The sequence below is a fragment of the Manis javanica genome, chromosome 15, assembly GCF_040802235.1.
Source record: "Manis javanica isolate MJ-LG chromosome 15, MJ_LKY, whole genome shotgun sequence".
Taxonomy (NCBI): Eukaryota; Metazoa; Chordata; class Mammalia; order Pholidota; family Manidae; genus Manis; species Manis javanica.
This window is the reverse complement of record NC_133170.1, coordinates 84121465-84149123: the sequence shown is the minus strand read 5'-3', so window position 1 is coordinate 84149123 and position 27659 is coordinate 84121465. Positions and strand designations below refer to the sequence as shown.

Sequence of the window (27659 nt, the reverse complement as noted above, 5' to 3'; positions counted from 1 at the left end):
GTCGGGGGTGGGGTGCGCTGGGGGTGCGGAGTTCCAGGCCTTGCGCCACTTCTGCAACAGAGCCCCCCTATTATCCCTATAGCACCTGTACCACCACATCCCCATCCCAGGCCCCTGTGGCCGCCCCAGTCCCATTCTTAGCCCAATGGCTGCAGTCCGGTGGGCGGGGCCACAGACACCACGCCTTCCCTTGTCCCCCTTCCCCCCACTGCCTCCCAGCCAGTTAAAACAGCTCCCCTCTGGACTCGCTGGGCAACTCCCCTCGAGATCACAAGATCTCGTGAGATTTGGAAGGAAACAAAGCCGATTGGTCAGATCCGGCTGTTTCTGGCTGGCTCGGGCAGTTAACGACTGGCTCTAGCTGGTTTTGGCTGGTTCTGGCTGGTTCTGGTTGGCTTGCGGAATTGGAGCCGCCAGTTCTCTCCCTCCAGGCGAGAAAAACGGGCCGTGGAAAACGTAAGTTCAAACCCTGGTTCCTTTGCTTTCTCGCAAGGTGACTTCGGACTAGTCACGAGGTTCTGACGTAATAGTTCGAACTTGGGCGTCTGTCCTTACTGTTAGATCTCACTAGCTGGGGGTTCGTGCACTTGAATCGGGGTGGCCCGCGTGGAGGCGCCTGGGCGAGGAGGGCACGGGGTGGGCAGAAACATGGCTGCCGGACAGTGGTGCGTGTTCTCGAGGGATGGGTCGTTTTTGACCAAGAGCACGAGGTCTGTCACTCAAATTGTCCCCTGGTTCAGCTGATGAGAACCTGGTGGTCAGGTTTGGAGAGAGGCAGGGATTTCCCCTGAAAGAGCAGGATCGAGGCTCCAGCCTCATTTCCTCCGCAGAATTCTCAAGAGGTACTCCCGGGAGCCCGCGGCTTCGTAAATAGGCGTGTTGACACACAGTCTCCTTGTTTTCGGAGCGTTCTGGTTCTTCCTCTCAGACTTCAGTGGACACGGGTGACTGAGACGTTACGAGACCAGGGAAACCAAGTAACAGAGGACCCAGGCCAGTCTGAGCCGGACCAGAGTGGACAGAAGACATCTTTAGGTAAGCTGGTCCCGCGAACCCTCTCGGGGGTCCCGAGAAGCCCTGTCCACCCAGCCCTCCTCGTCATGGAGGAGCTGCCTCTGACGTCCCTCACAGGAGGGTCGAAGACCCAGGAGCAGCCTTCATTTTTCAAGTCGTATCCCCAAGAGAACATTTATCCTGATGCCTTTTAATAAGAAGTAACCGTTGTGTGTAGGGGACGCTCTTCCCAAAGTCACAGTTACATTAGAACCTCAGCTCAGAGTAAAAAGCAGAGCAGGTGTTAGATTCCAGAGACTCGACTTGTGTTTGGTGTCGAGCAGGGACAGGGTGGGTGAGCTGAGGGAGGTTTGGCCTCACTGCTCTTGGGGCTTGGACTGCTGGGGGTCAGGGGCTCCCCTTGAAAGAGAGCGCCAGTCGTGTCCAGCTAGGCCCCCTGCAGCAGCCCGAGGGTGTCAGGGAGGCCATGTGGCCTGACCTGGAGCTGGAGGGAGGAGGCGGGCCCTGAGGACCAGGGACGACCTCTGCCTTGAGAGTGCCAGGCAGCACGGTCCCAGGAGGCCCAGCTGTAACCCCCAGTATTACTGCTGCCTCCAGAGCAGGGGATGGTGGCCTTCTGGCCCAGAGAACCCCACTGAGAGTGTCTGCGTCAGGACAGGCTTGGGCCCAGGACCCTGAGAGGAGGAGGACATGCAGAGAGAAGTCAAGGTCATGATACCAGGGGAATTTGAGGCACAGGGAGAGAAAGGTCAGCCCTGGGGTGCCAAAAGGTCCCCTCCTTGTGCCCCGAGCAAGGACGATGAGCAGAGTGAGCCCAGGCCACCACAGAGACACCCCAGAGCTCTGTCTCTATGACCCCTCGCCCTTGTTATCCCCTGCCTTGCATGTGAGAGAGGCCTCCATGTACATCTCCTCAAATCCGGTGAGTGACACCCCATCGAATTTGCGTATTTGGTCTGCCCAGGTCATGCGTGGCTGCGAGGTGTGTGCTCCCAGGGGCTGCTCTGGCTGGTGCGGCAGGAGGCAGGGCTGCTGAGCCGAGGTGCCTCGGACAGTGAGGCAAGCCTTTCTAGATTTTCCCCTGGGAACATCGCTAGCCTTCCCCACATCCTCCTGGAAGACCTGGCAGGGCCTACAGACCTCAGCTGAGCACAGACCTGTGAGTCCCTGGCCTGTGGTGGGTGATGCCACTTAAAGGAAGGCTCCTGGTCTCTGCTCCTGTCCCTGACCTTGTCTAGTGCTGCCACACACACAGTGGTGTCCCCCCTCCAGGCACGTTCCCATCAGGCTGGCACAGGCGATGTCCTTAGGGAGCCCTGGACCAGCACCTCTGGGTCTGATCCCCATGTGACCCTCCTACTGATCTGCAATGCTGGTGCAGGTGACTCACCCTTTTGAGCATCACGTGGAAAGGACAAGTCATTCTAAGCTGCCTATGAACATTGCGTCGTATGTTGATAAACTAATGAGATTAGGAAAGCAAACACTTTGGCCGTTTCTTACCTTCTGCCAAAACGTGATGAGTTATTTTTACTCATCGTCATGATTCAGAATCCATCTTCCAGCTCACAGCCTCCATCTCCCAGAAAAGTGTAGAAGAAGAATATGGTTTTGATAAGAAGGATGAAGATGTCCCAGAGGAAGCAGTGCTGGCAGAAACCTTTCTGCTAAAGGAACACTCTTGAAGATCAGTCTTGACAACAAGAGCACAATGGACAGAATTAGGGAAGCCTGTCCTGGCTTAAAAACAGTGTGACATTTCACCAAGGCACAGAAAAGATGCTCACTCACTCTGTATCAAAAGTCATATGACAGGAAGAAGGGCAAACAGTGTTCAAACTACTCTTGGTAAGGTTTTTTATAAAGAAGCCCAACATTCTTATTCTCAGAGTTTAAAATCACAGTATACTAAGTTAGTTTTGATAGTAAGAGAGTTCTTAATTTTTCTTTTTGGTATCATTAGTATACAATCACATGAGCAACATTGTGGTTACTAGATTCCCATTATCAAGTCCCCGCCACATACCCCATTACAGTCACTGTCCATCAGTCTAGTAAGATGCTAAGAGTCACGACTTGTCTTCTCAGTGCTATTCTGCCTTCCCTGTGCCCCCCTACATTATGTGTGCTAATCGTAATGCCCCTTATCCCTCCCTTCCCACCTACCCTCCCCAGTCCCTTTTTGTTTGGCAACTGTTAATCCATTCTTGGGTTCTGTGATTCTGCTGCTGTTTTGTTCCTTTAGTTTTTGCTTTGTTCTTATACTCCACAGATGAGTGAAATCACTTGGTACTTGTCTTTCTCCACCTGGCTTATTTCACTGAGCATAATACCCTCTAGCTCCATCCATGTGAGAGTTCTTAATGTTTTGACAAAAAAAATTTGATGGCTACCGGAAAATCATTATTTTGCCTTTGGATTAAGATTGTTTTGCGCAGTTTCAGCTGGCACAGACATCTTGTGGCCCTACTTTCCTATGCTAAGCAAGGTTAGCCTGTGATTAGTTTATTTTTCAGCTTGTTTTCATTTGTCTCCTCAGTAGAATGCAAGGTCTATGCCTCAGTGATACCCTGAGAGGAAGACAAGGTATTTTCACTGAGTGTCCCTACTTGTCACCCAGAAGAGCAACTACTGTACTGTGGGCACTCAGTAAATGTCTGAAAAAAATCAAGGATTGGGGGTAAAGGGGAGGGGTCAGCTGGGCCAGAGACATCCTTGTGAACATGTCAACCCTGCCCCAGTGCCCCCTGCCAGCCTGGGACACAGGACATTCCTGCCAAGTGTGAGGCAGGTCCTCAGTGGTGAGGAAGAAAGGGACAATCCCTGTTCAGGTCCAGATGTCCCTGGATCTGAAGTGAACCCAGGAAGGGGCAGAGAGGGCCCACAGAGAGCTTTAAGCTTTAAAAAGGCACCAAGGGCAGAACATTTCAGGGTAAGGGGATCTGACCACTGAGGGGAAGGAGAGGCACTGGGTCCCAGATGGGACCTTGTCTGCTCAAGGCTGGGCTGGGAGAGCCGTGGCATTAGGAAAGGTCCCAGGACCTCTCCTCAGAGAACCTGGTGCTTCTGAAGACCAGTGGAGCCAGGCTTTTCCTCTGGCATCAAGGAACGATCACCTCCAGCATTCCTCGGGCCTCTTAAACCAGAAAAGCATCTGAGTTTATTTTTTTCTTCTACACCATTTGGCTTGTGTTCTCTGAAAATAGTGGCATTGAGCAGAACACTTTGAATTTTTCAATACCAGTGAAGGGGTGTACCCAGTGTCATGGCCAAGGCACCTGGAGAGGCAGGCTGACATGCTCAGGGACACTGAAAGACAGGGCTGCCCCTTTGGCCCAGGCCAGAAGCACTGTTATTCTGCAGAGTCGCTGAGGCAGATGCTCTGGGATTTGGTTGGAATTCTGTGAAGGGGAGGTGGCCGCAGACACCTCCACGGGTGAGCTCAGGCTACTGCTATGGCCTGTGCAGCAGATGAGACCATGAAGAGAGCAGGTCACCAGGACCAGGTAGAAACACCCCCCAAATTCATGCCTGGGCCCTGGGAGTCATCCTGGGCAGGAAGGACTTGGTGCAGATGTGTGCTGTGGCATTCCTCTGACACCACGGCGCATCCTCTCGTCCAGCAGGCTGTGCACACTGGTGGACAGTGGAGTGTCCCTGGCCTCACTGGGAAGAGTGTCCTTCTCATACGTCACATTTTTAGGTCTTTTGAAGACAGTGGTTCCTCCCGCCTGCTTGGACTTCTGGGCCTTTCCTGTCTCTTGGAGCCCACGTGAAGCCCGTCAGTCAGCTCTTTCTAACGCTGAGATTGACACTAAGTGGGGCAGATCCCTCCAAACCCCTCACCTGAGGGTGTCAACCAGTTTTTGCCAAGCCCAGCCCTGGATCACCATGCTCAAAATAAAATTGACAGTGAACTTTGTTTTCGATTTTCTGCTTAAGTACTAGAGCTCCATTGCTGGCCCAGTGTCTGAGCTATTGATCTTTATTACTCATCTCAGTCTCCCACAGGTGATTGCCTGGGAGCTAAAATGCCCAGAGGGCACATTCCAATTTCACCCTGTTATACACAAAGTCGGCTGATAACGGATAGCAGAAATTTGGTGAAAGCACTTTCCAGGAATATACCAAAATGGAGAAGATCCTTGAGAGAATCCCAGCCTCCTGCCGGTGGTATATAAGAATTGTTTGGGCATCACAATACAGAGGGTAGAGAATAAGTAGCCTCAAGAATTCTTTGGGTGGAGAGCCTGTCTCTCTGTTCTGAAATGTCAAAAGCACCAATGTGTGATTCAGCCCTGCATGGGAATCATCTCTAAATTTGCAGAACCTTTAAATGCCAAATCTAGCTTCAGATTTTGTGAGGGAAAAGATGTTGTTATTTGTGCGCCATGGTTAATACCGGGAGAGAGAAAAACAGTTTTATTCCTGTGCCTAATGGGGCTGTCCTATCAGAATCCAGGTATCCAGGAAGCTTCGGGGGTTGGGGGGTCGGGAAGGGGCTTTTTGAAGGTATATTTGCATCAGTTGGCTTGGGGAGATAGCAGTTACCAACTCTTATCTTCCTTGGTAAGGGGCCTCGGGAGACCAAGTTTAGGGGCCACAACCCCTAGAAAATACCTGGGCCTGATCTGCTTGTGAAGGGTCAGGATGTGGAAGGGGACACCCCTTGGTGACAAGGATAACTGCTTTTGGCCCACATTAATTTCTCTCCCTGCCTCCGAGATCTCAGAGCCTGAAATTCCCACCCAGACTCGGTTGCCAATACCGTTCTGACTTCCGCAGCCCATATTTCTGCACTTAATTTTCTCAAGCCAGTGTGTTGAGCTGATGTAGACCTTCTGGGAGGAAATGCCCTTTACTTCCAGGGAGGGAGAAAGACTGAATTTCCTCCCTGCCCTCACCAATCACCTTGTGTTTAGAGGATCCACAAGCCTTTGCATTCCTCAAACCAAAGGTGTTTTACCTCATCTGGGTAACCTCCCTTGGTGCTGTTACCACGCCTATCCCCTCCCTTCTCCTGGCCAGTTCCTAGTTGTAATTTTGACCTGACCTCCTTCAGAGAAGCCTTGACCCTCAAAATCTGGAAGACCACAGCCCCTCAGTCATACCTCTGTTCCTGTGAGTGGGCATGCGATTTGTGGTTTTAGGTAACAAAGTATAACTCTTAACATAAATTTCATTTTATGTATTTTTCTTTTGGGTTGACAAGACTGCATAAAGCTGCCTTCACTTGAACATTGGGGCAATTCTGATGTGGCCCGAAGTCCCCCAACAAGTGCACATCCAGGTGTTTTCTTTTTCATTTCCTTTTGTAAACGGACATAGGAGTCAGTAGGTGGTATGGAGAATGTTAGTACCCAATCAGGATTAGCTGGGTGGGGATCCAGGAAGATGTCACTTCCCATTGGGAATTGAAATTTCAGCCCCGTCTGAAAAGGGCGGTGTGGCCAGGAAGGACTGTAATGGCTGCTGAGGACCAGAGAAGGGAGCCCGAGGCCTGACGTGGGACAGTCACTGCCCATCAGGTCTGAGCAGGTGGGTCCCTGTGCCCTGGGGACCCAGGAGCCACGTGGGCCCTGCCAGCACACTGCCTTCGGGCGTGGTCCCCACCGGCTCTCCAGCCAAGACCGCATGGAGTTTCCTTCTTTCCAAAGAGCAGGCTTGGCTTTGGCCTCAATGCAGTTTCGCCTTCATCCCAAACATTGGGATTTCTGCTGTAGTGTATGCCGCCTCCGAGATGTTTGTAATAGTTCTTACCCAAACAGGTTTTTGTTGAAATTTTTGAAAGACATCTGTTGGAACTTTTTGATGTTTTCAATATTTGGTTTGTGACCAGTAATTACAGTTCATACCACTTAGAGTTTTGTGATTTTACTATTAAGTGCTTTTTAAAAAAAGTAAAAAGGAACTAACTAAAAGCTTAAAAAATACTACATAGAATAATACTGCTACAGACTATTTTTAAGAGTAGAGGCTTTGTTCTGAATGTGTTTCTTTTCCCCTGAACAAAGTGGTAATTCTGATACTCATTCGAAGAGATGCATAATAAAATGTTCATCTTGGAATTAGTGGGGGGTTTTTTCATCCCAACTTGCAGATGCTGTGTAGTACTGTTAGTTTTTAGGTAAAATAACGTAATAGTGCTCATCGCGTGGGAGCCCCTTCATCTTTTCCATCTGGGCTGTCTGTTGGAGCCGAGGAGGAGGCCGTGCCGGGCGACGTGACACTCCTTACTCCCCCCATATTTTCAGTTCTTGAGTGACAATCTGGAACTTTCCCCAAAAAGTGTGGGGTTAGTTCTCTGGCTCCTTGGTACTCACTTTGCAGTGGGGCTGGAATTAATGGGTGGCTCTCGGATGTGGCTAGTGGCCACTGGCTCCCTCAGTGAGGCCTGGTGAGATGCTCCTCGTGGTGGTGGCAAAGGGAGAGGTACAGCTTTGTGTCCACCAAGCAGACCCTGGAATTGGGTGAACAGGACTGTCCAGTTATTGCCTGAGCAGGGACGTCGGCCTGAGGTCGGTTCCTCTGACGGGTGGAGGGATCTGGGCTCACGCTTGGCCTCACAAGGCTGCCTTGCTCCCTGGCTGTTTCCCCAGGATTCTTTTCAGAGTAGATTCACCAGGATGAGCATTCTGGTCCCAGCCAGACTCCTGGAACTGGCGGTTCAGAGCCTGCTGAGGAACGAGGCCTTGGCCATCGCTGCTTTGGAGGAGCTGCCCAGGGAGCTCTTCCCACCGCTGTTCACGGCAGCCTTCCTCGGGAGACATAGCAATGTCCTGAGGGCGATGGTGCAGGCCTGGCCCTTCCCCTGCCTCCCTCTGGGGGCCCTGATGAGGGAACAGCTGTCGCACCAGGAAACCTTCAAAGCGGTACTCGATGGACTTGATGACCTGCTTGCCCAGGAGGTTTGCACCAGGTGAGGGTGATCCCCAGCCTGGGGGTGGGAGGGACCTGGGGGGGTCCTAGCAAGGTACACCTGGGGTCAGGATGGGGCTGGGGTGGGGAGCGGTGCAGAGGCTGCTTGTGGTGCCAGTGAGGAAGTTCAGGGAGGCCCCAGGGCCATTGGGGTCAGTCTGGGAACAGGCTTCCGGACATGTAGGGCTGATTAAGACGCAGAGGTGACCGAGGGAATATGTGCCCATCCCCTCCTGGTGGCACTTAAAGGCGCTAGGAGTGGGGACTGGAAGGATCCCAGTAGACAAGGAGAAGGAGCAGTTGATGTCTGGGGTGTGGAGTAAAAGTGCCAGTCAGGTGTCTCGTCCTTGCCTGGGTTTGTGGTGTCAGACTCAGCATCTCAGTCTTGTCTCCTGTTTTCCTGCAGGAGAGGGAAACTGCAAGTGCTGGATTTGCAGAAGAATGCCAGTCAGGATTTCTGGGTTGTGTGGTCTGGATTCAAAGCCAATATTTACTCCCTTTTTGAGTCAGACGTGGACCCACCCCTGATAAAGAGGCCGAGAGTGGAGGGCTCAGGGCCCGGGCCAGAGCAGCCCTTGGATCCTGTGCAGGTGTTTGTAGACCTTTGGCTCAAGGACAGCAGCCCTGATGAGGCCCTCACCTACCTCATTAAGAAAGTCCGGGGGAGCAGAGGCTTGCTAAACCTGTGCTGCAGGAAGCTGAAGATTTTTGGGATGCCAATACAGAATGTTCAGAAAATCCTGAGATTGGTGCAGCTCGACTCCATCCAGGAGTTCGAGGTGAACAGCACCTGGAGGCTGACCACCCTGGGGAAGTTTGCTCCTCAGCTGGGCAAGATGGGCGGCTTGCGCAGGCTGTTTGTCTACCACATCCACTCGTCCCCCCGCACCTCCCAGGCCGTGGAGGAGCGGTGCGTCAGCCTGTTCAGCTCTCAGCTCCTCAATCTGCACCACCTCAGGGGGTTCTATGTGGACTCTGTCTCCTTCCTCAAAGACCGCCTGGTCCAAGTGCTCAGGTGAGAGACGGCACGCTTTCTCTGCGCCCGGGAGAGTGGGCCCTTCCCCCTTCAATGAACAATAATGGGCATCTGCTGTGTGCCAGCCGTCGACAGGGCCTGTGTGCACCAGTCACGAGAAGTGCCACATGTTGTCACAGCTGTCCTGTGCATGTTGTCATATAATCTCCAGATACAATCTAGGACAGGTGCTGGTAAAAGGGACTTTGCCAGGTATTGTGTAATGGGGCCTTCGGGCCACATGAGGGTGGCTTTGGGAATTCCTCCTGAAAAAGTAATGTCTAAGTTAAGACGATTGGAAATAACCGAGGAGGCCATGGGGAAAGGGAAAGTTTGTGAGGTCTCACATCATAAGCTCTGCACTCAGCAGCCTTGCCAGCATGAACCTCTACTTGCAAACCTGCCTCCATTTCCTCTCTCTGGCTCCACTCCAGGCACCGAGTTGGGTGGTAAGGCGGAAATTCCTGCTCTGGGAGGTGATGAGCGAGCAGGAGGGAAGGACTATGAAAGCAGAGGCCGGTTTTGTGGGTGACAGAGCGGACCGAGTTGGTCCCTGCAGGCTGGCGCCCCCGACCACATGCCAGCAGGCCGTGCCCGGGCGAGCCCTTCGTGCACATCTCCTGGCGGCCTCACCAGGAGCAGAGATAAGGGGCGTCCGAGCAGCGGCTGGAAGGAAGTCCTAGTTGAAAGCATTTCCGGTCATGTCTCCCAGTCCTCAGATTCACCGATTCCCTTTCTTGCTTGAGACACCGGATTAGGTGCCCCTTCTGAACGCCTATTGTTGTTTTTTTTTAATTTTTTAAAATTGAAATATATTATATTGGTTTCAGGTATACAGTATGTGACCCGATATGACTAAATGCTCACCACAGTAAGTGTAGTTAATATCTGTCAAAGAAATTAAAATGTTATAGGCTATTTTCCCTATGTTGTGTTTTCATCCCTGTGACTGTCTTATAATGTGAAGTTTGTACCACTTTGTCCCCTTGCTACCTGATTCGTGCTCATACCTCTGAGGAGTACGTTGTGCCCTGCTTGACAGCTAAGTGGAGGAGGTGGTGGAGGTGTTGGTGTCTTGACGCTGCCACCCAGCAAATAAGTGGTGGAGAAAGGCGTCCACTCAGACGGGATCCTGGGGGCCGCCTGTCATCTGTGATGCTTTGGGTTGTGGTGAAATGGCTCTCTCTTCCTTTAAGGGCTTGGTCATCCCCATGTCCACCCGCCCATCACCTCCATCCCCCGGAACTGACTGCTCTCTCTCTTCCCAGGTGCCTCAAGACCCCTTTGGACTCCCTGTCATTTACCAACTGCTTGCTTTCGGAATCAGACCTGATGCATCTGGCCCAGGGTCTGAACGTCACTAAGCTGAAGGCCCTGAGTCTCAGCGGGGTCAGCCTTACCAATGTAAGTTCGGAGCCCCTCCGGGTTCTGCTAGAGAGAGCCTCTGACACCCTCCAGGACCTGGACTTGGAAGAGTGTGGAATCGTGGATGCCCAGTTCACCGCCATGCTGCCTGCCCTGAGCTGCTGCTCCCAGCTTGTGACCTTCAGCCTCTGTGGCAACCGCCTCTCCATGGCCTCCCTGGAAGACCTGTTGCACCATACCATCGGGCTGAGCAAGCTGAGCCGTATGCTGTATCCTGCCCCCCTGGAGAGCTATGAGGATGTCCGCGGCACCCTCCACTTGGGCGTACTTGCCCAGCTGCATGCCAGGCTGAGGCAGTTGCTGGAGGAGTTGGGGTTGCCCAGCATCGTCTGGTTCAGTGCCAGCCCCTGTCCTCACTGCGGTGACAGGACCTTCTATGATCCAGAGCCCATTCTGTGCCCCTGTAGCATGCCTGACTAGCTGCATGCATGTATTATAGGCTTTGTTCTGGGCCCTTGGACACAAGCCCAGACATAAGTGCATGTCTAAGGGACACAGGAGCCCATTTCCCACATCTACTCAATGTGAGCAGGAAAAGGGAATGTGTTTTACAGGATGGGATGTTAACTTGGGAGTTGATTGACTCTTTGAGGAGATGCATTCCGTAGAGTTAGAAATAGGAATCTGGATTTCTAAAGGGAAATTCTGGCTTTGGAGGTAGATTTGGGAGTTGTCCGGGTGTGCATGGTTGTAAAGAAATGTTCAGAAATAAAGGGGACTTCGTTGTCAGCCAGCTGGTGTTGTCTGTGATACGTTGAGCTGTTCCTCTAGTTTAAACCTAGGAATCTGCAGTTGCTGATTAAGTGAGAAGGAATGTGCGGACACTCTAGGCTGGGCGCGGGGTGGCCCCAGGAGCTCACGACACCGTTTATCACTCGCTGCATTTGGTTCTGGTCTCCGGTGTACCTGTTACCTGATCACTTCTGTGCTGTTCAGCCAGTCAGTGCACACGAGGTGCGCCCCCAGAGCCTGGAACGGTGAGGGGGACAGTGGTGTTGCCACTGGAAGAGAAGTTCATCAGGCCCAGCTGCTGACTCTGCCTTTTTCCCTTGGCACTTCTTTCCGACTGATCCAGTGGGTCCAAAGCCTCTGTCCCTGGCCTTCAGCCCTCCCAGGATAGGGCTTCTCTGTGCGCATGTCAGGCCCCCAGTGTCGGAGGGACATTCACCCTACCACTGAGGCCTCGCCAAGCCATGCCTGTCATCCCCCTGGATCCAGCCCCTTGAATTCAACTGGTTATGGCCAGTAAAAACATCAACATTCCTTTCAGCAGAATATGAAGATCACAGAGGCAGGTGACACTTGTTCAGTATTCACTCCCATGTTAGCAGTATTACCTCCCTTGGGGAGGCAGGGCGATGGCTTTCCCCCCCCCGAAGAACCCTGTCTTCCCTGCGGAGGAGGTGGCAAGCCAGCTCTGAACCAGCGGGCTGCCCTTGATCCCGTTTCCCGGGGGTGAGCAAATCCATACCAGGTCCCAGGGAGCACTTAGGTGGAAGCGGTGAATGTCAGCCTTGGGATTAGCAGTTTGGTGGGGCCACCCCGTGGGACAGTCCACCCAAATGAAGATGTCATTCTGTGGGGTCAAACCATGGCCGTGGCATTTGGCTGTCCAGTGAACAAATGGGCTCCCTGCCCTCATGCCACTGCATCCTGGCCCTAGGGTGCCTCACCTCCCTCCCTCCCTGTGTGGCCTCCCAGAGACGCCCCTGGGAAGGAGGCCACACGCCAAGGCCCACTGCCCTGCACCGGAGTCAGTCCTGCTGTTCTCACACCGCTTCTCATTTGGTGCCAGCCCTGTGTGCACACTGTTGGCCTTTGCTAGGTGTCAGAAATTCCCTATCTTCTCATGCAGCAACTGGCCCTTCTCCGTTCTCTTCCCATAGCACTTGCTTCTTTCCTTCTGCCTTCCTGCCTCCTACACTACACCCTTTAAGAAAGAACCAGAAATGGGCCCATCTGCTTGTGGGGCACACTGCTCTTTCTGGGAGAAGAGAAAATGTAGACATCTGTGTAACTGATGATTGTGCCTGAAAAAAGGGGATCAGGCAAAGATCTTTCATTTTCCCTGATGTGTATCCTGCCTCAACATTCCCAACAGAGACCCACGTTACAGGGATTATTTCCCAAAACAGGAACCAACAGCTTGGGGACTTGAGGAAAAGTGTTCAAAATGGGCAGGTTTCTCTGGGAAGAAAAGCAAGAACAAAGCATCACATGGTCTCAGCGTCAGGTTCCTCAACCACATACTAGAGATGATAATTCAACAATGTGCTGAGATTCACCTACAGGGCTAAGTACAAAGCGCTTGCTGGAAAGCCTTGTTCACAGATGGCCCTGCGGCCCTGCACAGGTTAGTGACTACCATTGCCGCCTGATGGAGGTAAGAGAAGAAAAACAAGTCGTCGCTGTATCTGCTAAAGCAGGGTACCTTATAATCGGGGCTTTGGATTGGAGGCCCCATTTGAGAGAAAAACGTGGGAAGATTTTTTATTCAGAATTTACTATGCTATCAAAATATTCAGAGGCATGATATCAAGGCCATGAAATTTGTGAAAGTTGGGTTTGTTTGGAAAGAAACCTCACCAGTAAGGGTGTGACCGCACACAGGGCATGCGGACACAGTGACATGGGGGCACGCGGCCGTTCAGATGAAGCGGGCAAGGGGTTTCCAGGTCATTAGCAAGGGTAGTGGCACACACGGTAGGTCATTTGGTATTAATAACTCAAGCCACTTGAGCTGCAAAACGATGAATTCAAGACAGTTGGAGCCTACGATGTCAGCAGGAAGAATCTGAATAAAAAAGAACCAGGCGAACCTGTCAGGGTGACGAGGGAACAGCCCAGAGGCAGAAATAAGACCGAGAGAAAGTCTGAGGCCCAGGCAGAAAAACAGGTCAAATCGTTCTGGGAGAGGGAGTTGGGGAGAGCTCAACTATGGCTGACCCTCGAACAATGGGTTTGAGCTGCTTGGATCCGCACATACATTCACCGCTTTCGATAAACTTATTGGAAAAACTTTTTGGAGATCTGTATGCAACAACTTGAAAAAACCTTTCTTTCCTCTAGCTTCCTTTCTTGTAAGAATACAGTATATAATACAAATCACATACAAAGTATGTGTTAATCAGCTGTTTGTGTCGTCAGGAAGGCTTCTAATCAACAGGCTATTAGTAGTTAAGTGTTGAGAGAGTCAAAAGTTATACGGGTTTTTGATGGCACAGAGACCTGCGCTCCTGCATTGTTCAACGGTCAACTGCATTTCCTAATGCCAGCAAGAACTGCTGACTTGACCCAAAATCTGGATCAGTATTAGGAACCCGGATCATTGCTGCTACTACTAATAAGGAAGGGGCTATGCAACCAGGTTCTGAGAGAAATAGCCCAGATCCTGCAGCTAATATTAAGTCATTGTTAGAGGCACATTTTCATTATCTTGTCAGTCTTCAATCTCACTGATATTTGGTCCTGAAACTTAAAAAGGGGAAATTGCCTGAACAGAAGGAGGCTCCACAGGCTCAGCTCAATTCTAGGTCTGCTCCAGATATGGCATCACATCAGGAGACAAACCTGGGTTTCTCACAGGAGGGTGGTGGTCCATGCACTGGAGAGCTGGAGAGGTTATCTTGGAGAGGAAGATGGAGAGCGAGACGTAAATTCAGCATTGGGACCAGCAGAATTTAATAGATCAAGAGGTGGGACCTCAGAGGGTTGGGAGCGCAAAGTGATCGCCCAAAGCATTTTTACGGAATGTTGGCTTCAACAAATCTCCTTCCAATGCTGAGAAGTCAGGGCAGGAACATAGGTCCCTGAATCCATGTGGTGGGAAACTGCAGACTGCAGAAATGCAGGTTCTCAGCACTGTCGATCCCGAGAGTGCCAGACTGGGTATCGTGTGAGATCTGCAAGTACCTTATCTGTCAGTATCTTATCTGTCAGACCTCTGGGCACACCCCACTCTCATGTTCCCGGTAAGTACCTACAGAGCTTTATTCTAGTTCATGGACTGTTCCAGAGTGTGAAAATGAGTACCGGGAAACCTCACTAAAATGGAGTCAGGGAGCCAGAAGGGGGATCTCATGCCTCACCACCTCCTTCTAGCCCTTTGTAGATCTAAGGAACAGGCATACCTCGCATTCCCAACAGGAAAAAACCTAAACTTTACTACCCTAGCAGGACAAAGAGAGGTTTTTCTCCTCCCTTGTCAACAGGCCAGCCAATGAAAACCACTACACTTTGAACTCCCGGTTTCCTTCAGTGGACCTTTTAATAATAGCCCTCTCAAATCCTGCCTTTTTTTTCTATAAGAGAACATTTTCCTTTGTTCTCCAGACTTAACTTTGATTTTGCCTGCATGTCCCAAATTGCAATTTTCTGCTATTCCCTAATAAACCCATTTTGCTGATAAAATAAGTTTTATTTATTTATTTTTATTTTTTTTATCTTTAAAACAACTGAAAGTTGTAAGTTTATTTTTTATTTTTATTTTGTTGTCATTAATCTACAATTACATGAAGAGCATTATGTTTACTAGGGTCCCCCCTTCACCAAGTCCCCCCCACAAACCCCATTACGGTACTGTCCATCACTGTAGTAAGATGTTGTAGAATCACTATTTGTCTTCTCTGTGTTGCACAGCCCTCCCTCCCCCCATTACACATGCTAATTGTAATACCCCTTTTCTTACCCCCCGCCTTATCCCTTCCTTCCCTCCCATCCTCCCCAGTCCCTTTCCCTTTGGTAACTGTTAGTCCATTCTTAGGTTCTGTGATTCTGCTGCTGTTTTGTTCCTTCAGTCTTTCTTTGTTCCTATACTCCACATATGAGTGAAATCATTTGGTGTTTGTCTTTCTCCGCCTGGCTTATTTATACCCTCTAGCTCCATCCATGTTGTTGCAAATGGTAGGATTTGTTTTCTTCTTATGGTTGAATAATATCCCGTTGTGTATATGTACCACATCTTCTTTATCCATTCATCTACTGATGGACACTTAGGTTGCTTCCATTTCTTGGCTACTGTAAATAGTGGCTTTTGGATGTAGAGTTCTATAGATGTCTGTTAGGTCCATCTGTTCTAGTGTGTTGTTCAGTGCCTCTGTGCCCTTACTTATTTTCTGTCTGGTGGATCTGTCCTTTGGGGTGAGTGGTGTGTTGAAGTCTCCCAGAATGAATGCATTGCATTCTATTTCCTCCTTTAGTTCTGTTAGTATTTGTTTCACATATGTTGGTGCTCCTGTGTTGGGTGCATATATATTTAGAATGGTTATATCCTCTTGTTGGACTGAGCCCTTTATCATTATGTAATGTCCTTCTTTATCTTTTGTTACTTTCTTTGTTTTGAGGTCTATTTTGTCTGATATTAATACTGCAATACCTGCTTTTTTTCTTCCTGTTGTTTGCATGAAATATCTTTTTCCATCCCTTGACTTTTACTCTGTGCATGTCTTTGGGTTTGAGATGAGCCTCTTGTAAGCAGCATATAGATGGGTCTTGCTTTTTTATCCATTCTGTTACTCTGTGTCTTTTGATTGGTGCATTAAGTCCATTTATATTTAGGGTGATTATTGAAAGATATGTACTTATTGCCATTGCAGGCTTTAGATTCTTGGTTACCAAAGGTTCAAGGTTAGCTTTAGTATCTTACTGTCTGACTTAACTTGCTTATTGAGCTGTTTTAAACACTGTCTGGTGATTATTTCTCTCCCTTCTTATTCTTCCTCCTCCATTGGTTGTTTTATTCTGTACTCCTTTGTGTTTCCTTTAACTGCTTTTGTGGATAGTTGATTTTATTTTTTGCCTTTAGTTAGTATTTGGTTGGTCTGCTTTCTTTGCTGTGATTTTATTTTCCCTGGTGACATCTGTTTAGCCTTAGGAGTGCCCCCATCTAGAGCAGTCCCTCTAAAATACCCTGTAGAGGTGGTTTGTGGGAGGCAAATTCCCTCAACTTTTGCTTGTCTGGGAATTGTTTAATCCCACCATCATATTTAAATGATAATCGTGCTGGATACAGTATCCTTGGTTCAAGGCCCTTCTGTTTCATTGCATTAAATATATCATGCCATTCTCTTCTGGCCTGTATGGTTTCTGTTGAGAAGTCTGATGTTAGCCTGATGGGTTTTCCTTTATAGGTGACCTTTTTCTCTCTAGCTGCCTTTAAAACTCTTTCCTTGTCCTTGATCTTTGCCATTTTAATTATTATGTGTCTTGGTGTTGTCCTCCTTGAGTCCTTTCTGTTGGGAGTTCTGTGTATTTCCGTGGTCTGATCGATTATTTCCTTCCCCAGTTTGGGGAAATTTTCAGCAATTATTTCTTCAAATACACTTTCTATCCCTTTTTCTCTCTCTTCTTCTTCTGGTACCCCTATAATGCAGATATTGTTCCTTTTGGATTGGTCACACAGTTCTCTTAATATTGTTTCATTCCTGGAGATCCTTTTATCTCTCTCTGCATCAGCTTCTATGCGTTCCTGTTCTCTGGTTTCTATTCCGTCAATGGCCTCTTGCATCTTATCCATTCTGCTTATAAATCCTTCCAGAGATTGTTTAATTTCTGTAATCTCCCTCCGGATGTCATCCCTTAGCTCTTGCATATTTCTCTGCAGCTCCATCAGCATGGTTATGAGCTTTATTTTTAATTCTTTTTCAGGGAGATCGGTTAGGTCTGTCTCCTTCTCAGGGTTTGCCTCTGTGATCTTGGTCTGGATCAAATTCTTCTGCCTTTTCATGGTGATAGAGGTATTTGTGGGGAGCTGGTGCGTGTGTCGGCTGGGAGAACGTCCCTTCTTGCTGGTTTGTGGCCTTCCTCTCCTGGGAGAACGGCGACCCCTAGTGGCTTGTGCTGGGCAGCTGCCTGCAGACGGGGTTCTAATTCTTGCCCGGCCGCTGTGGAGTTAAGCTCTGCAGTTGCTGTGGGCGTGGCCAGCCTCAGGCTGCTTCTCCAATATGGCGGGGCTTCGTCGGAGGGGGAACAGCTGGGAGGCTGTTTATCTCCATGAGGGGCCTCCAAGCTGCGCAGCCGCCCAGGGGGTTAGGGCGCCCGGAGTTCCCTGGGATTCCCAGCTGCTGAGCTAAGTGTCCTGGGATGCTTCCATCCAGCTGTGGGGTCCCTGTTCCTTTAAGACTTTCAAAAAGCACTCACTTTTCTTTGTCCCAGGTGCGCTGGCTGCGGGGACCTGCTCGCAGGTCTTCCTGTCCTGTTTCCCTAGTAGCCAGCACCTCACGCACTGTGTGTCTGCGCTCTGGTGCGGATGGCTGGGGCTGGGTGCTCAGCAGTCCTGGGCTCCCTCTCCCTCCCGGCTCTGACTCCTCTCCTCCCGCTGGAAGCTGGGGTGAGGGGCGCTCGGGTCCCGCTGGGCCGGGGCTTGTATCTTACCCCCTTCGCGAGGCACTGGATTGAAGCAGGTGTGCATGTGGTCTGGCTGTTGTCCTGTGTCTTCTGGTCTCTCTTTTAGGAATAGTTGTATTTGTTGTATTTTCAAAAATATATATGGTTTTGGGAGGAGATTTCTGCTGTTCTACTCACGCCGCCATCTTGGTTCTCTCGTAACTTTTTTTTAAGGTTAGCAATATCGTATCTCCCTTTGACGAAATGGATGCATATTTTCTTCTTTTACTCCTAGGTGAAGATGGATCCATATTTACTTCATTTTACTCCATAAGCTCCACTTGCTTCCTCCTAGCTCAGTTCCACCAGTTGAGAGAGACAGAAATGCTTCTCTGCAATCCCTTTAAAGGGCCAAAATGGATCAGGACAGGAATGAAGTCTGCTGTACATGTAACTGTTTATTGCCTATGCAACGTTCCAGCTCTCCGAGCAAGGAGCCTGTGCTACCCAGCAGGATCCCTCTTCTGGTTCCAGCCTCTCAGGAACGTCATCTGTAACAGCCACCAGGGGATTTCCTGATCAGCACTAGGAAATCTACCGACAGACTCCTCTTTGTTGGGAGGGCCACCTTGCCTAAAACAACGGATTCTCTGCTAATAATTGCTTTTCTCAGCTCCCTTTCTACCTTTAAAAATCTTTCTTTTTCTGCCATTGAATGGAACATCTCTCTACTTGGTATAGTAGATGCTGCCAGATTCATGAACTGCTTAATAAAGCCAATTAGATCTTCCAGTTTATCTGGTTGAATTTTTATTTTTTAACAGAAGAGAGCCAGAGATTTTAGCTTCCTTCCAGAACTTTTTTTTTAAGATTGTACAAATACTTCTTAAAATTTTTATCTATTTTTAATTGAAATATAGTTGATATGCAGTATCATACTGGTTTCAGATGTACAACATAGTGATTGGACAGCTATATACATTACTAAATGGTCACCACGATAAGTGTAGTTACTGTCTGTCACCATACAAAGATATTAGAAATTATTGACTATATTTCCTATGCTGTACTTTCATCCCTGGGGCTAATTTATTTTATAATTATTCCAGAACGTTTACTGTGGAATAAGAGATACCATTTATGGAGCATAAACTCATTTAATCCCAATAGCATTCCTCCTAAGTACTTGCAACATTGTGGGTTATAATAAGAAATATATATTTTCATTCCTGTTTCTGACATGGATCTCCTAAAACCTTTGGCATTTCCTAGGTGGTAAGGGCGGCAGAGGTGTCTTTTGTTATGTTAATGAAGTGACTTTTGAAAGCACCTAAGGATGGGGGCTGGTTACCAGTGAGGCCAACCACAGACTTAGAGGGTTGGAATTAAAGCTGGCCCTTGAAAATGCCCGGGGTAGGGGCATGACACTGAATCCCCAAAATCCTAACTACCAAGACCCTACTATTTACTGGAAAGGTTACCAGTAACATAAACAGTCAACTAACACGTATTTTGTATTTGTATGCATTATATATTATATTCTTACAATAAAGTCAATTAGAGAAAAGAAAATGTTTTTTCAATTGTCACAAATCTCCAAAAAATTTTCCAATATATTTACTGAAAAAAATCTGTGCAAGCGGATCTGCGCAGTTTAAATCCATGTTGCTAACCAGGAAAGCCGTGATCTGCCCTTGAGTGCGAGGAAGGCTGCAGAGGCTGGCTACCTTGATTACCTGGCTCCCTTGGCTACCTACTCACTGACAGGTATGCCTCCCTGGGTCATGTCCCCTTGGTCTGTGGGCGTGATCTCAAAATCAAAGCATTATTATGCAGCCATTGGCAGTGGCATTCCTGTTCTCACCTTTACTTCCAACTGTCCCATTGTTCTGTTCCCCCTGAAGCCCCAGCAGATGATTTCACACCCTGGGTCATGCTCTCTAAAAAGAATCTGAAAAAGTGAGTGGAAGCCCTTTACCCTGTCAAGTGTAAGTGGGAAAAGGAATTCCCACCACTACTGGTGTTTTCTCAAGTGGAGGGCACATGGCAGCTGAGGATTTGGAAAAAGACTTCCTAAAATTTGATCCAATTGGCCAGCAAGTAGGATTGGGCACTGGCATTTCTTAAAGTTCCCTAGGCAATTCTAATGGGTAACACGATGAAAAACGTAGGCTGAAGCCTCATAGATTACGTGATTTACAAGTGATACACTAAAAAAAAAAAAAAAAGTGATGTACTAAAATATTTGGGATGGAAGATGAGAGTTGGGAGTTGGACTGACTACGAGACTGAACTTCTACAATCGAGGATCTTCTACAGAGTGTCCAGGACCCCATTATTGCATATCCTCCTCCCTTACATGGTACCACTGACCAGGTCAGTGGCTAGTGAATTATAAAATTAATGTGACTTTAAACTACAACTGGCCAACTGATAATTCTCGGGACAAATCAGCACACAGATGTGCTTTATGTGGCTTCATTATGTTTTACAACTTTAAAAAATAGCTTTCTAACATTTTTAAATTAGGAAGACAACACAAAAATTCAAATTTTCAACACTAGGCACAGATTGGCAACCACCAGCATTACCCCCACGCAGAAATCACATAAAACGGAGTAGCATCTAATCCCTTTGAACAGTGAATCTATTTCTAAATCCACCCACATACATTTATTCAACAAATATTCTTGAATGTCTGCTAGGTTCCAGGTTCTTGATAAATATCAGTGAAGGAAACAGACTAAAAGTCAATCTCTTTCTGGGGCTTAAATTCCAGAAAGGGAGGCAGCAATAAATAGAACAGATTAGTAACCACAAACTCTCTTAGAAGCCGGGGAGGTCCTGCAAAAATACATAGGAAATCGAGCAGGGCAGGGAGACGGGATCCTAGATGGGGAACAGTGGCATGTTAGGAAGGTGGTCAGGGTGGGCTCCAGTGAAGCAGGGTGGGCTCCAGTGAAGCAGCTCTGCCGCAAAGACCTGGAGGATGTGGGAAAAGTGCCAAGAGGATGTGCGAATGAAGAATATTCCAGAATAAGGAACTGGTGGGAAGGTCCTGGTGCAAGAGGGCAGTGTGGCTGGAACAGACTGGCAAAGGGCAAAGCAGTAGGACCTCATGGGCGCCCAGGAGCGATGGCACCGCATACACGGCTGAGGCTGGCAGTCACCATCAGGACTTCCTGCTGTGGAAACCTTGTCACTTCACTTAAGCTGCTTCCTACAGGAAATGCCCTGGGCTCCCTGAAAGTAAAGGCAGCCTTTCCAGAGTCCCCAGACAAAATAAAGACCCTCGGTTTTATACTTTAATACCACCCTGGATTTCACTTGTTACATTTACACAAACAGGCATTTAAAAAATTAATTTGTACATTTGTTAATTATTTATCCAGCTTTATGGAAATATAGTTGACATATAACCTTGTGTACGTTTCAGGTGTACACCCCACGGACTTGATGAGAAAGGTATTTTTAGTTATATCAGAGTATGGCACTTTGGAAAATTTAAATTAGCAAACTGGATTTGTTTTGATTCCGTGACTTGGTTGCACTGGTAGGAATGGAAATACAAATATTTCTTGCCTGTTGTGGGGGTGTGCTTGCAGCCTTCCCTTCCCCAGGGGTCTGTATGCAAAGGGCTGTAAACGCAGTGGGAGGGGATCCTGAGGTCCAGTCTGGAAAGTGCTGAGGGAAGGGAGAATAAGGGGCGGAGGGGCGGAGGGGTGGCCAGAGCAAATGAGCACTGACCTTTGACCCCTGGAAACAGACTAAGAGACCAGTGGGTTGCTGCCTAGAAGAACTCTTGGGATTAAACGTGGAGAACCACAGTCAGAACCCTGCTTGGGCACCTGGACTCCCATGGGAGCTATCGGGGAGAAAGAATTTTCCTCTGCCCTTTTGGGCTCTGGAAGTCCCTGTGACTGGTGATAAGGGTGACCCTATACCTCCTGGTACATGGGAGCTTTATTTCCTGCTTTCTGGAGACAAAGGGGTTCAGAGTCATTTTCTTGCACTGGATGTTTCTTAAGTGATATTTAATTCAAAATAATATGCCCAAGTGGCATGTTTGGGGAGAGGGGGGGGACCTGCCTTTGGTCCCCACAGAGCTGAATCTTCAAGTGCAGATTGCCTGACCAGCTTGGGAGTGAAACCTGCCCCCCCCAGCTGTCTGTGGGGACAGGCAGAAGGCAGGTTTTTGTTCTCTATACCTGGAGTGGTCTGTAGAACTCCCCAACACCTACAAGACTGTCTTTTTCTTATCACACACTGAACTCTGTTGGAATAGCTGTGGACTGCGTTTCCCTGCTCCTGCTGACTTGCAATGGCTCAAGACCCAGGTAAACTGGAGATAAGGTGGTGGGGCTCTGGACACAGAGAGAGGAAGGGGCACCCCCCCACCCCTCCTCACTCAGGCACCCAACCAAGATGGCAGCCCTGGGCCAAGCCCTGAAGCCCTACCCACATTCTTTTCTTTGCAGGGCAATTTGGGTGAAAGGTTTTGACCATTGCTCTGGACAATGAAAATCCAATCAGGATAAACTCATTTGAAACATGATTGGAGCCCTGTTTGGATGTTATCAGCTGGACTATAATAGACTTTATTTTATTTATTTATTATTAAGGTATCACTGATAAACACTCTTATGGTTTCATATGAAAAACACTGTGGTCACTATATTCACCCATATCATCACTTCCCCTCCCCCACTCCCCATTGCAATCACTGTCTATCAGTGTAGTAAGATGCCACAGAGTCACTACTTGTCTTTGTGCTACAGTCTTCCCCATGACCTCTGACCCGACATACCATGTGTACCAATCATAATATCCCTCAATTCCCTTCTCCCTCCCTCCCCATCCACCCTCCCTCACCTCTCCCCTTTAGTAACCCCTAGTCCCTTCTTGGGGTCTGTGAGTCTGCCGCTTTTTGATCCTTCAGTTTTGCTTTGTTCTTATACTCCACAAATGAGGGAAATCATTTGGCACTTGTCTTCCTCCGCCTGGCTTATTTCACTGAGCATAATACCCTCCAGCTCCATCCATGTTGTTGCAAATGGTAGGATTTGTTTTCTTCTTATGGCTGAATAGTATTCCATTGTGTATATGTACCACATCTTCTTCAGCCATTCATCTACTGATGGACACTTAGGTTGCTTCCATTTCTTGGCTATTGTAAATAGTGCTGTGATAAACATAGGGGTGCACATTTCTTTTTGAATCTGATAACTTGTATTCTTTGGGTAAATTCCAAGGAGTGGGATTTCTGGGTCAAATGGTATTTCTATTTCTAGTTTTCTGAGGAACCTCCATACTGCTTTCCACAATGGTTGAACTAATTTACATTCCCACCAGCAGTGTAGGAGGGTTCCCCTTTCTCTGCATCCTTGCCAGCATATGTTGTTCCTAGTCTTTTCCATGCTGGCCATCCTTACTGGTGTGAGTTGGTATCTCACTGTGGTTTTAATTTGCATTTCCCTGATGACAAGCGATGTGGAGCATCTTTTCATGTGCCTGTCGGCCATCTGAATTTCTCCTTTGGAGAAGTGTCTGTTCATATCCTCTGCCCATTTTTTAATCGGGTTATTTGCTTTTTGGGTTTTGAGGTGTGTGAGTTCTTTACATATTTTGGATGTTAACCCCTTGCTGGATTTGTCATTTACAAATATATTCTCCCATACTGCAGGATGCTTTTTGTTCTGCTGATGGTGTCCTTTGCTGTACAGAAGTTTTTTAGCTTGATGTAGTCCCATGTGTTCATTTTTGCTTTTGTTTCCCTTGCCTGAGGAGATGCATTCAGGAAAAAGTTGCTCATGTTTATATTCAAGAGATTTTTGCCTAAGTTTTTTTTCTAAGAGTTTTATGGTTTCATGACTTACAGTCAGGTCTTTGATCCATTTCAAATTTACTTTTGTGTATGGGGATAGACGATAATCCAGTTTCATTCTCTTACGTGTATAATAGACTTTAAAAGGGGTGGGATCTTCTGATCTAGCCTCACTCAGAAAGGCATTTGGAGCACAAGGTAAGAGTTCCACTGACCTTGAAAGTTGCCACTTCCCCTGAACTCTAGAGAAATTTCTCCAGGGGTGGAGAGGAGGACACACCAGCTTTGCTCTCCCTTGCAGCCCAGAGTGTGAAGTAATTGACTGAGTTGTCTGGACATACAACTTCAGGAAGTGGTAAGCTAAGAAATTTGGTATCCTCCATTTTTTATTCTCTTAAACCATAGGTTGATAAACTTCTGTTAAGAGCTAGATAGTAAATATTTAGGCATCAGGAGCCCTGTAACCTCTGTTGCAAGTGCTTGACTCTGACACAGTGCAGTTGACCCTTGAACAAGGTTGGGATTAGGAAGCCCGCCCCCACAGCAGTCGAAAAATACTGCACATAACTTTTGATTCCCTCAAAACTTAATAGCCTACTGTTGATCAGAAGCCTTATGGATAACAGAAACAGTCGATTAGCACATATTTTGTATTTTTATGTACCATATACTGTATTCTTACAATAAAGTAAGCAAGGAAAAAAAACATTTTTTTCAAATTGTCACAAATATCCAGAAACTTTTCCAAAATATTTATTGAGAAAAGTCCTGGTGTAAGTGGACTCACATATTCTAAATCCGTGTTGCTCAAGGGTCCACTGTACTGTGAAAATGGCTACTGACTATAGAGCCTTAAACCACTCCTGTGTCGTGATAAAACTTTATTTGTGGACACTGACATTTATTTTCACGTATCAGAAAACATTTTCACATGTCACAGAATATTACTTTGGGTTCCTATCCAGCCAAATTAAAAGTTTTAAATATTAAATAAATTCTTTTAAAAAAAAGGAAATGTAAAGATCATTCTTGGCTTGCTGGCTATGAAAACACAGGGGGCCACCCAGTTGCCAATCCCTGTCTTAAGCCCTTTGCCAAAATGCAGCTAGCATCCCTTTAGTAAAATGTGAAATAAATTTAGTGGACTGCAAAGTTTATGAAAAGAGATAGAGTTTGTTGTTGAATCTAAGATGCCATCAACTCTAAAATACAACTGTATTTCTGATGTCACTATAAAATAAAAAGGATATATGCTACCAAAGTGTAACATGCTACTGAGATGCAGTCTGATTTCAGAAATGATAAAATGTGAACATTAGCATGTGCCTTAGCATCAGTGTAAAGCGTTAATGGTACGGAAGGTATCGGTATATATATCGGAAGGAGGGTATTATTTCACAAAATGAAATACTCTTTTGTTTCAATTACACACACACACATACACACACACACACACACATACACACACACATGTACCCCTAAATACTGGATGAATTTCTCCCTTGCATGATAATATTAAGTCATTTGGGCTTGGGCTTTATTAAATGCTTGGAGTACCTGGAATTAGTGGATTCAGGTCTGTCATACACATCCATGATCATATTCATAACAGCTACTATTTCTTTATGTAACAAAGACGCAGCACTGAGGGTATGCCAGACATTGCTCTAGAAGCTAAGGATACAGCAGTAAACGAAACACGAATTCCTAGTCTCAGGTAGGTTACAGTCTAGTGGGTGGAGATAGAAAAGAAACAACATATTTTATATATTGTGTGTTATACAGGTGACAGATGCTAAATTGAAAAATTGCTATTTGAGAGAGAACAGGGCATATAAGTTGAGGGAGGCTGTGATTTCTGGTGTTACGGTCAAGGAAGCCTTGGACTTGAAAGACTTGAAGCAGGGTGGGCACCAGGATGGGGCTATCTGAGGTAAAAAGCACTAAGGTGGTGGGAGAAAAAGGTGTCCTGGGAAAGCACAGGGTCTGGTGCCTTCCAGACTCATGGTGCTTGGGGTGGCTGCCGTGGAGGGTGAGGGGCACAGAAAACACAAGAACCAGTGGGCACAGATGGTGGGCCTAAGGCTCTTCCGGACATTTTATGTTCATTGGCATTTCTTCTGAGTGAGATGGGCAGACACTGGAAATCTCTAAGAAAAGAGTGCATGCCAGCTCTCCTACATATTGTAGCAGGAGCCCTGGGGCTACCATGGGGAGACCTAACAAAAGTTGTGTAAGGCTGGAAACTTCTGCAGTGATCCAGGGAGAGAACACCACAGTGCCTTCGATCGGCGGGGGGCAGTGGAGGTAGAAAGAGTGCTCAGGCTCTGGACCCCTCTGGAAGACGGAACAGGCAGGGTCTGCTATGTGATTGGCTCTGGGGTGTGGGGGAAAGACTGTCAAAGGATGTCTTCAAAGTTTGTGAACTGAGCAACTACAACGGTTTACTGAGAAAGAACACTGCAGGCAGGGCGGATTTCAAGGGAACTCTCTGGAACTAAATTTTGTCCAGGTTGGTCAGAAAGCTTAGTCATCCCTGAGGGTGCATCTGGGAGTAGCAAGAGAGGCTCGTGAGACACGCTGGGTGCACAGAGGAAGGAGGTGGGCGCTCTGAGATGTTGAACCTGTGCCTCCTTAATTCCCGGGCCCTAATGCCTCACTTGCGTCACCCTAGTCATGGCCCTGCAAGAGGGTGTGCTGAGCAGTTTGCAATTGGGAGAGACCTGGGGCAAATCTGGAATTATCATGTCACTTAAATGGTTTGAGCCTGTTTCCTCACAAGTAGAATAAGGATGTTCATCGTTGTCTCAGTGTTTCAGGGGAGGGTTAAAAAAAGACAATGATTTTGTCTTTTGAAATAAACACTATGACGTGTGAAATAAATACTGATGACATGTGTTTGCACTTAGGTGGCAATTTACAAGAAAGCACTAGAAGCCGAAAGGGCCACTTGCAGCTAAAAGCAATTGTGAAATGGCAGTCCTCTTGTCATGTGAGGAAAAGCAAAGACCTCTGGAGAAGAATGGTGGGGGTCGGGGGGAAGCCGGACATGGGAATCATGGGGATGGGGTCGACCAGGGCGCAGAGCTAATCTTTGTAGGAGTGCAGCTTGTAAATGAAGAGGCTGAGAGTCTCTTCAGAGTTATTTCAAATTCAAAGCCACTCATTGCAAGCATTTTGAACAGTGACGCCGGAATCACAGTAAAAAACAGAGGTCACTTGACTCAAGATGGTACGGCCCGCAAAGCACGTGACCCGAAGGTCCAACGCGGCGTCCACCTGGCCAGTCTCTCCATCAGAATGCAGAGCGAGGGCTGGTCCTGTTACTTTTCAGTCTTCACCTAAATCTGATTAGAGAAACAAGCTCGCCACGAGTCATGCCTCAACACTGCTCAGATTCGCGCTCTCCGTGGCCTCAGTGTCGAGGAGGAGCTGTACTTCCTGTAGGAGGTGTGGACGAAGGTCCGAGCGATGCCAAGTGACTCAACACTTGATGCAGTGCAGACACCGCCAACCACTTTTTCAAAGCGACTGAAACAACTGACATTTCCACCACCAGTACTGACAACTCCACTGCTACAGATCCAGCACTCGGCCCTGGTGGGCCTTCTCTTTACTACAATTCTCTGCAAGTTGTAAAAGTGCCACGTTGTAGTTTTCATCTGCATTTTCCTGTTGAGTCATGATCTTGAGACAATTTTTTTCCATACGGTTATCGGCCACTTGAATATCATCCTCTTTTTTTAAAAGCCTATTCAGGTCTTTTCCCCCAACGTTTTTTTAAAAACTATCCTGTCTGTCAATTGAGAAAGGCATGAAGGAACTACTGAGGCACTGATAATATCCTGTAACTTGACCTGTTTGGTACTTTAATGGGTGAACATATTCCGTCAAGGTTGACGCTTCATGCTGCATCCTATTTGAGAAATTATTGTCGACCAAGCACACAAACATTCCTCCTCTTCTAGAAACATTACTGTTCAGCTTTTCACATTTAGGTCTGTGATCCACCTCAGATCTATTTTTTTGTTTATGTTGTGTTAAATCAAGGTATTTAATTTTTCATATGTATATTCAAATTAACCAACACCATTCACTAAAAACCACTCTTCCTGCTGTATTGCCGTTGACTCGTTGTGT

General features: G+C 47.7%; 1 protein-coding gene and 1 gene segment (V, D, J or C); one reads left to right on the top strand and one right to left on the bottom strand.

Annotated features, from left to right (window-relative positions):
* LOC108383606 (immunoglobulin lambda variable 1-40-like) overlaps positions 1-27659 on the bottom strand; it is a 178626-nt gene that overhangs the window by 73092 nt on the left and 77875 nt on the right.
* PRAME (PRAME nuclear receptor transcriptional regulator) lies at positions 295-11099 on the top strand. Of its 2 annotated transcripts, none has more exons than XM_073222657.1 (5): positions 295-456; positions 831-1035; positions 6227-7933; positions 8339-8947; positions 10216-11099. In XM_073222657.1, the coding sequence occupies exons 3-5, from the start codon at positions 7641-7643 to the stop codon at positions 10790-10792; spliced, it is 1479 nt and encodes a 492-aa protein (XP_073078758.1). In that variant the 5' UTR covers positions 295-456; positions 831-1035; positions 6227-7640; the 3' UTR covers positions 10793-11099. The 2 variants fall into 2 exon arrangements, with proteins under 2 accessions (XP_073078758.1, XP_017503718.2); XM_017648229.3 differs by having other exon boundaries at positions 296-456; positions 7614-7933.

Coding starts and splice junctions, on each gene's coding strand:
- PRAME (XM_073222657.1), top strand. CDS start 7,641: ATGAGCATTCTGGTCCCAGCCAGACTCCTGGAACTGGCGGTTCAGAGC. Junction 7,934..8,338: donor GCCCAGGAGGTTTGCACCAG/GTGAGGGTGATC, acceptor GTTTTCCTGCAG/GAGAGGGAAACTGCAAGTGC. Junction 8,948..10,215: donor CGCCTGGTCCAAGTGCTCAG/GTGAGAGACGGC, acceptor CTCTCTTCCCAG/GTGCCTCAAGACCCCTTTGG.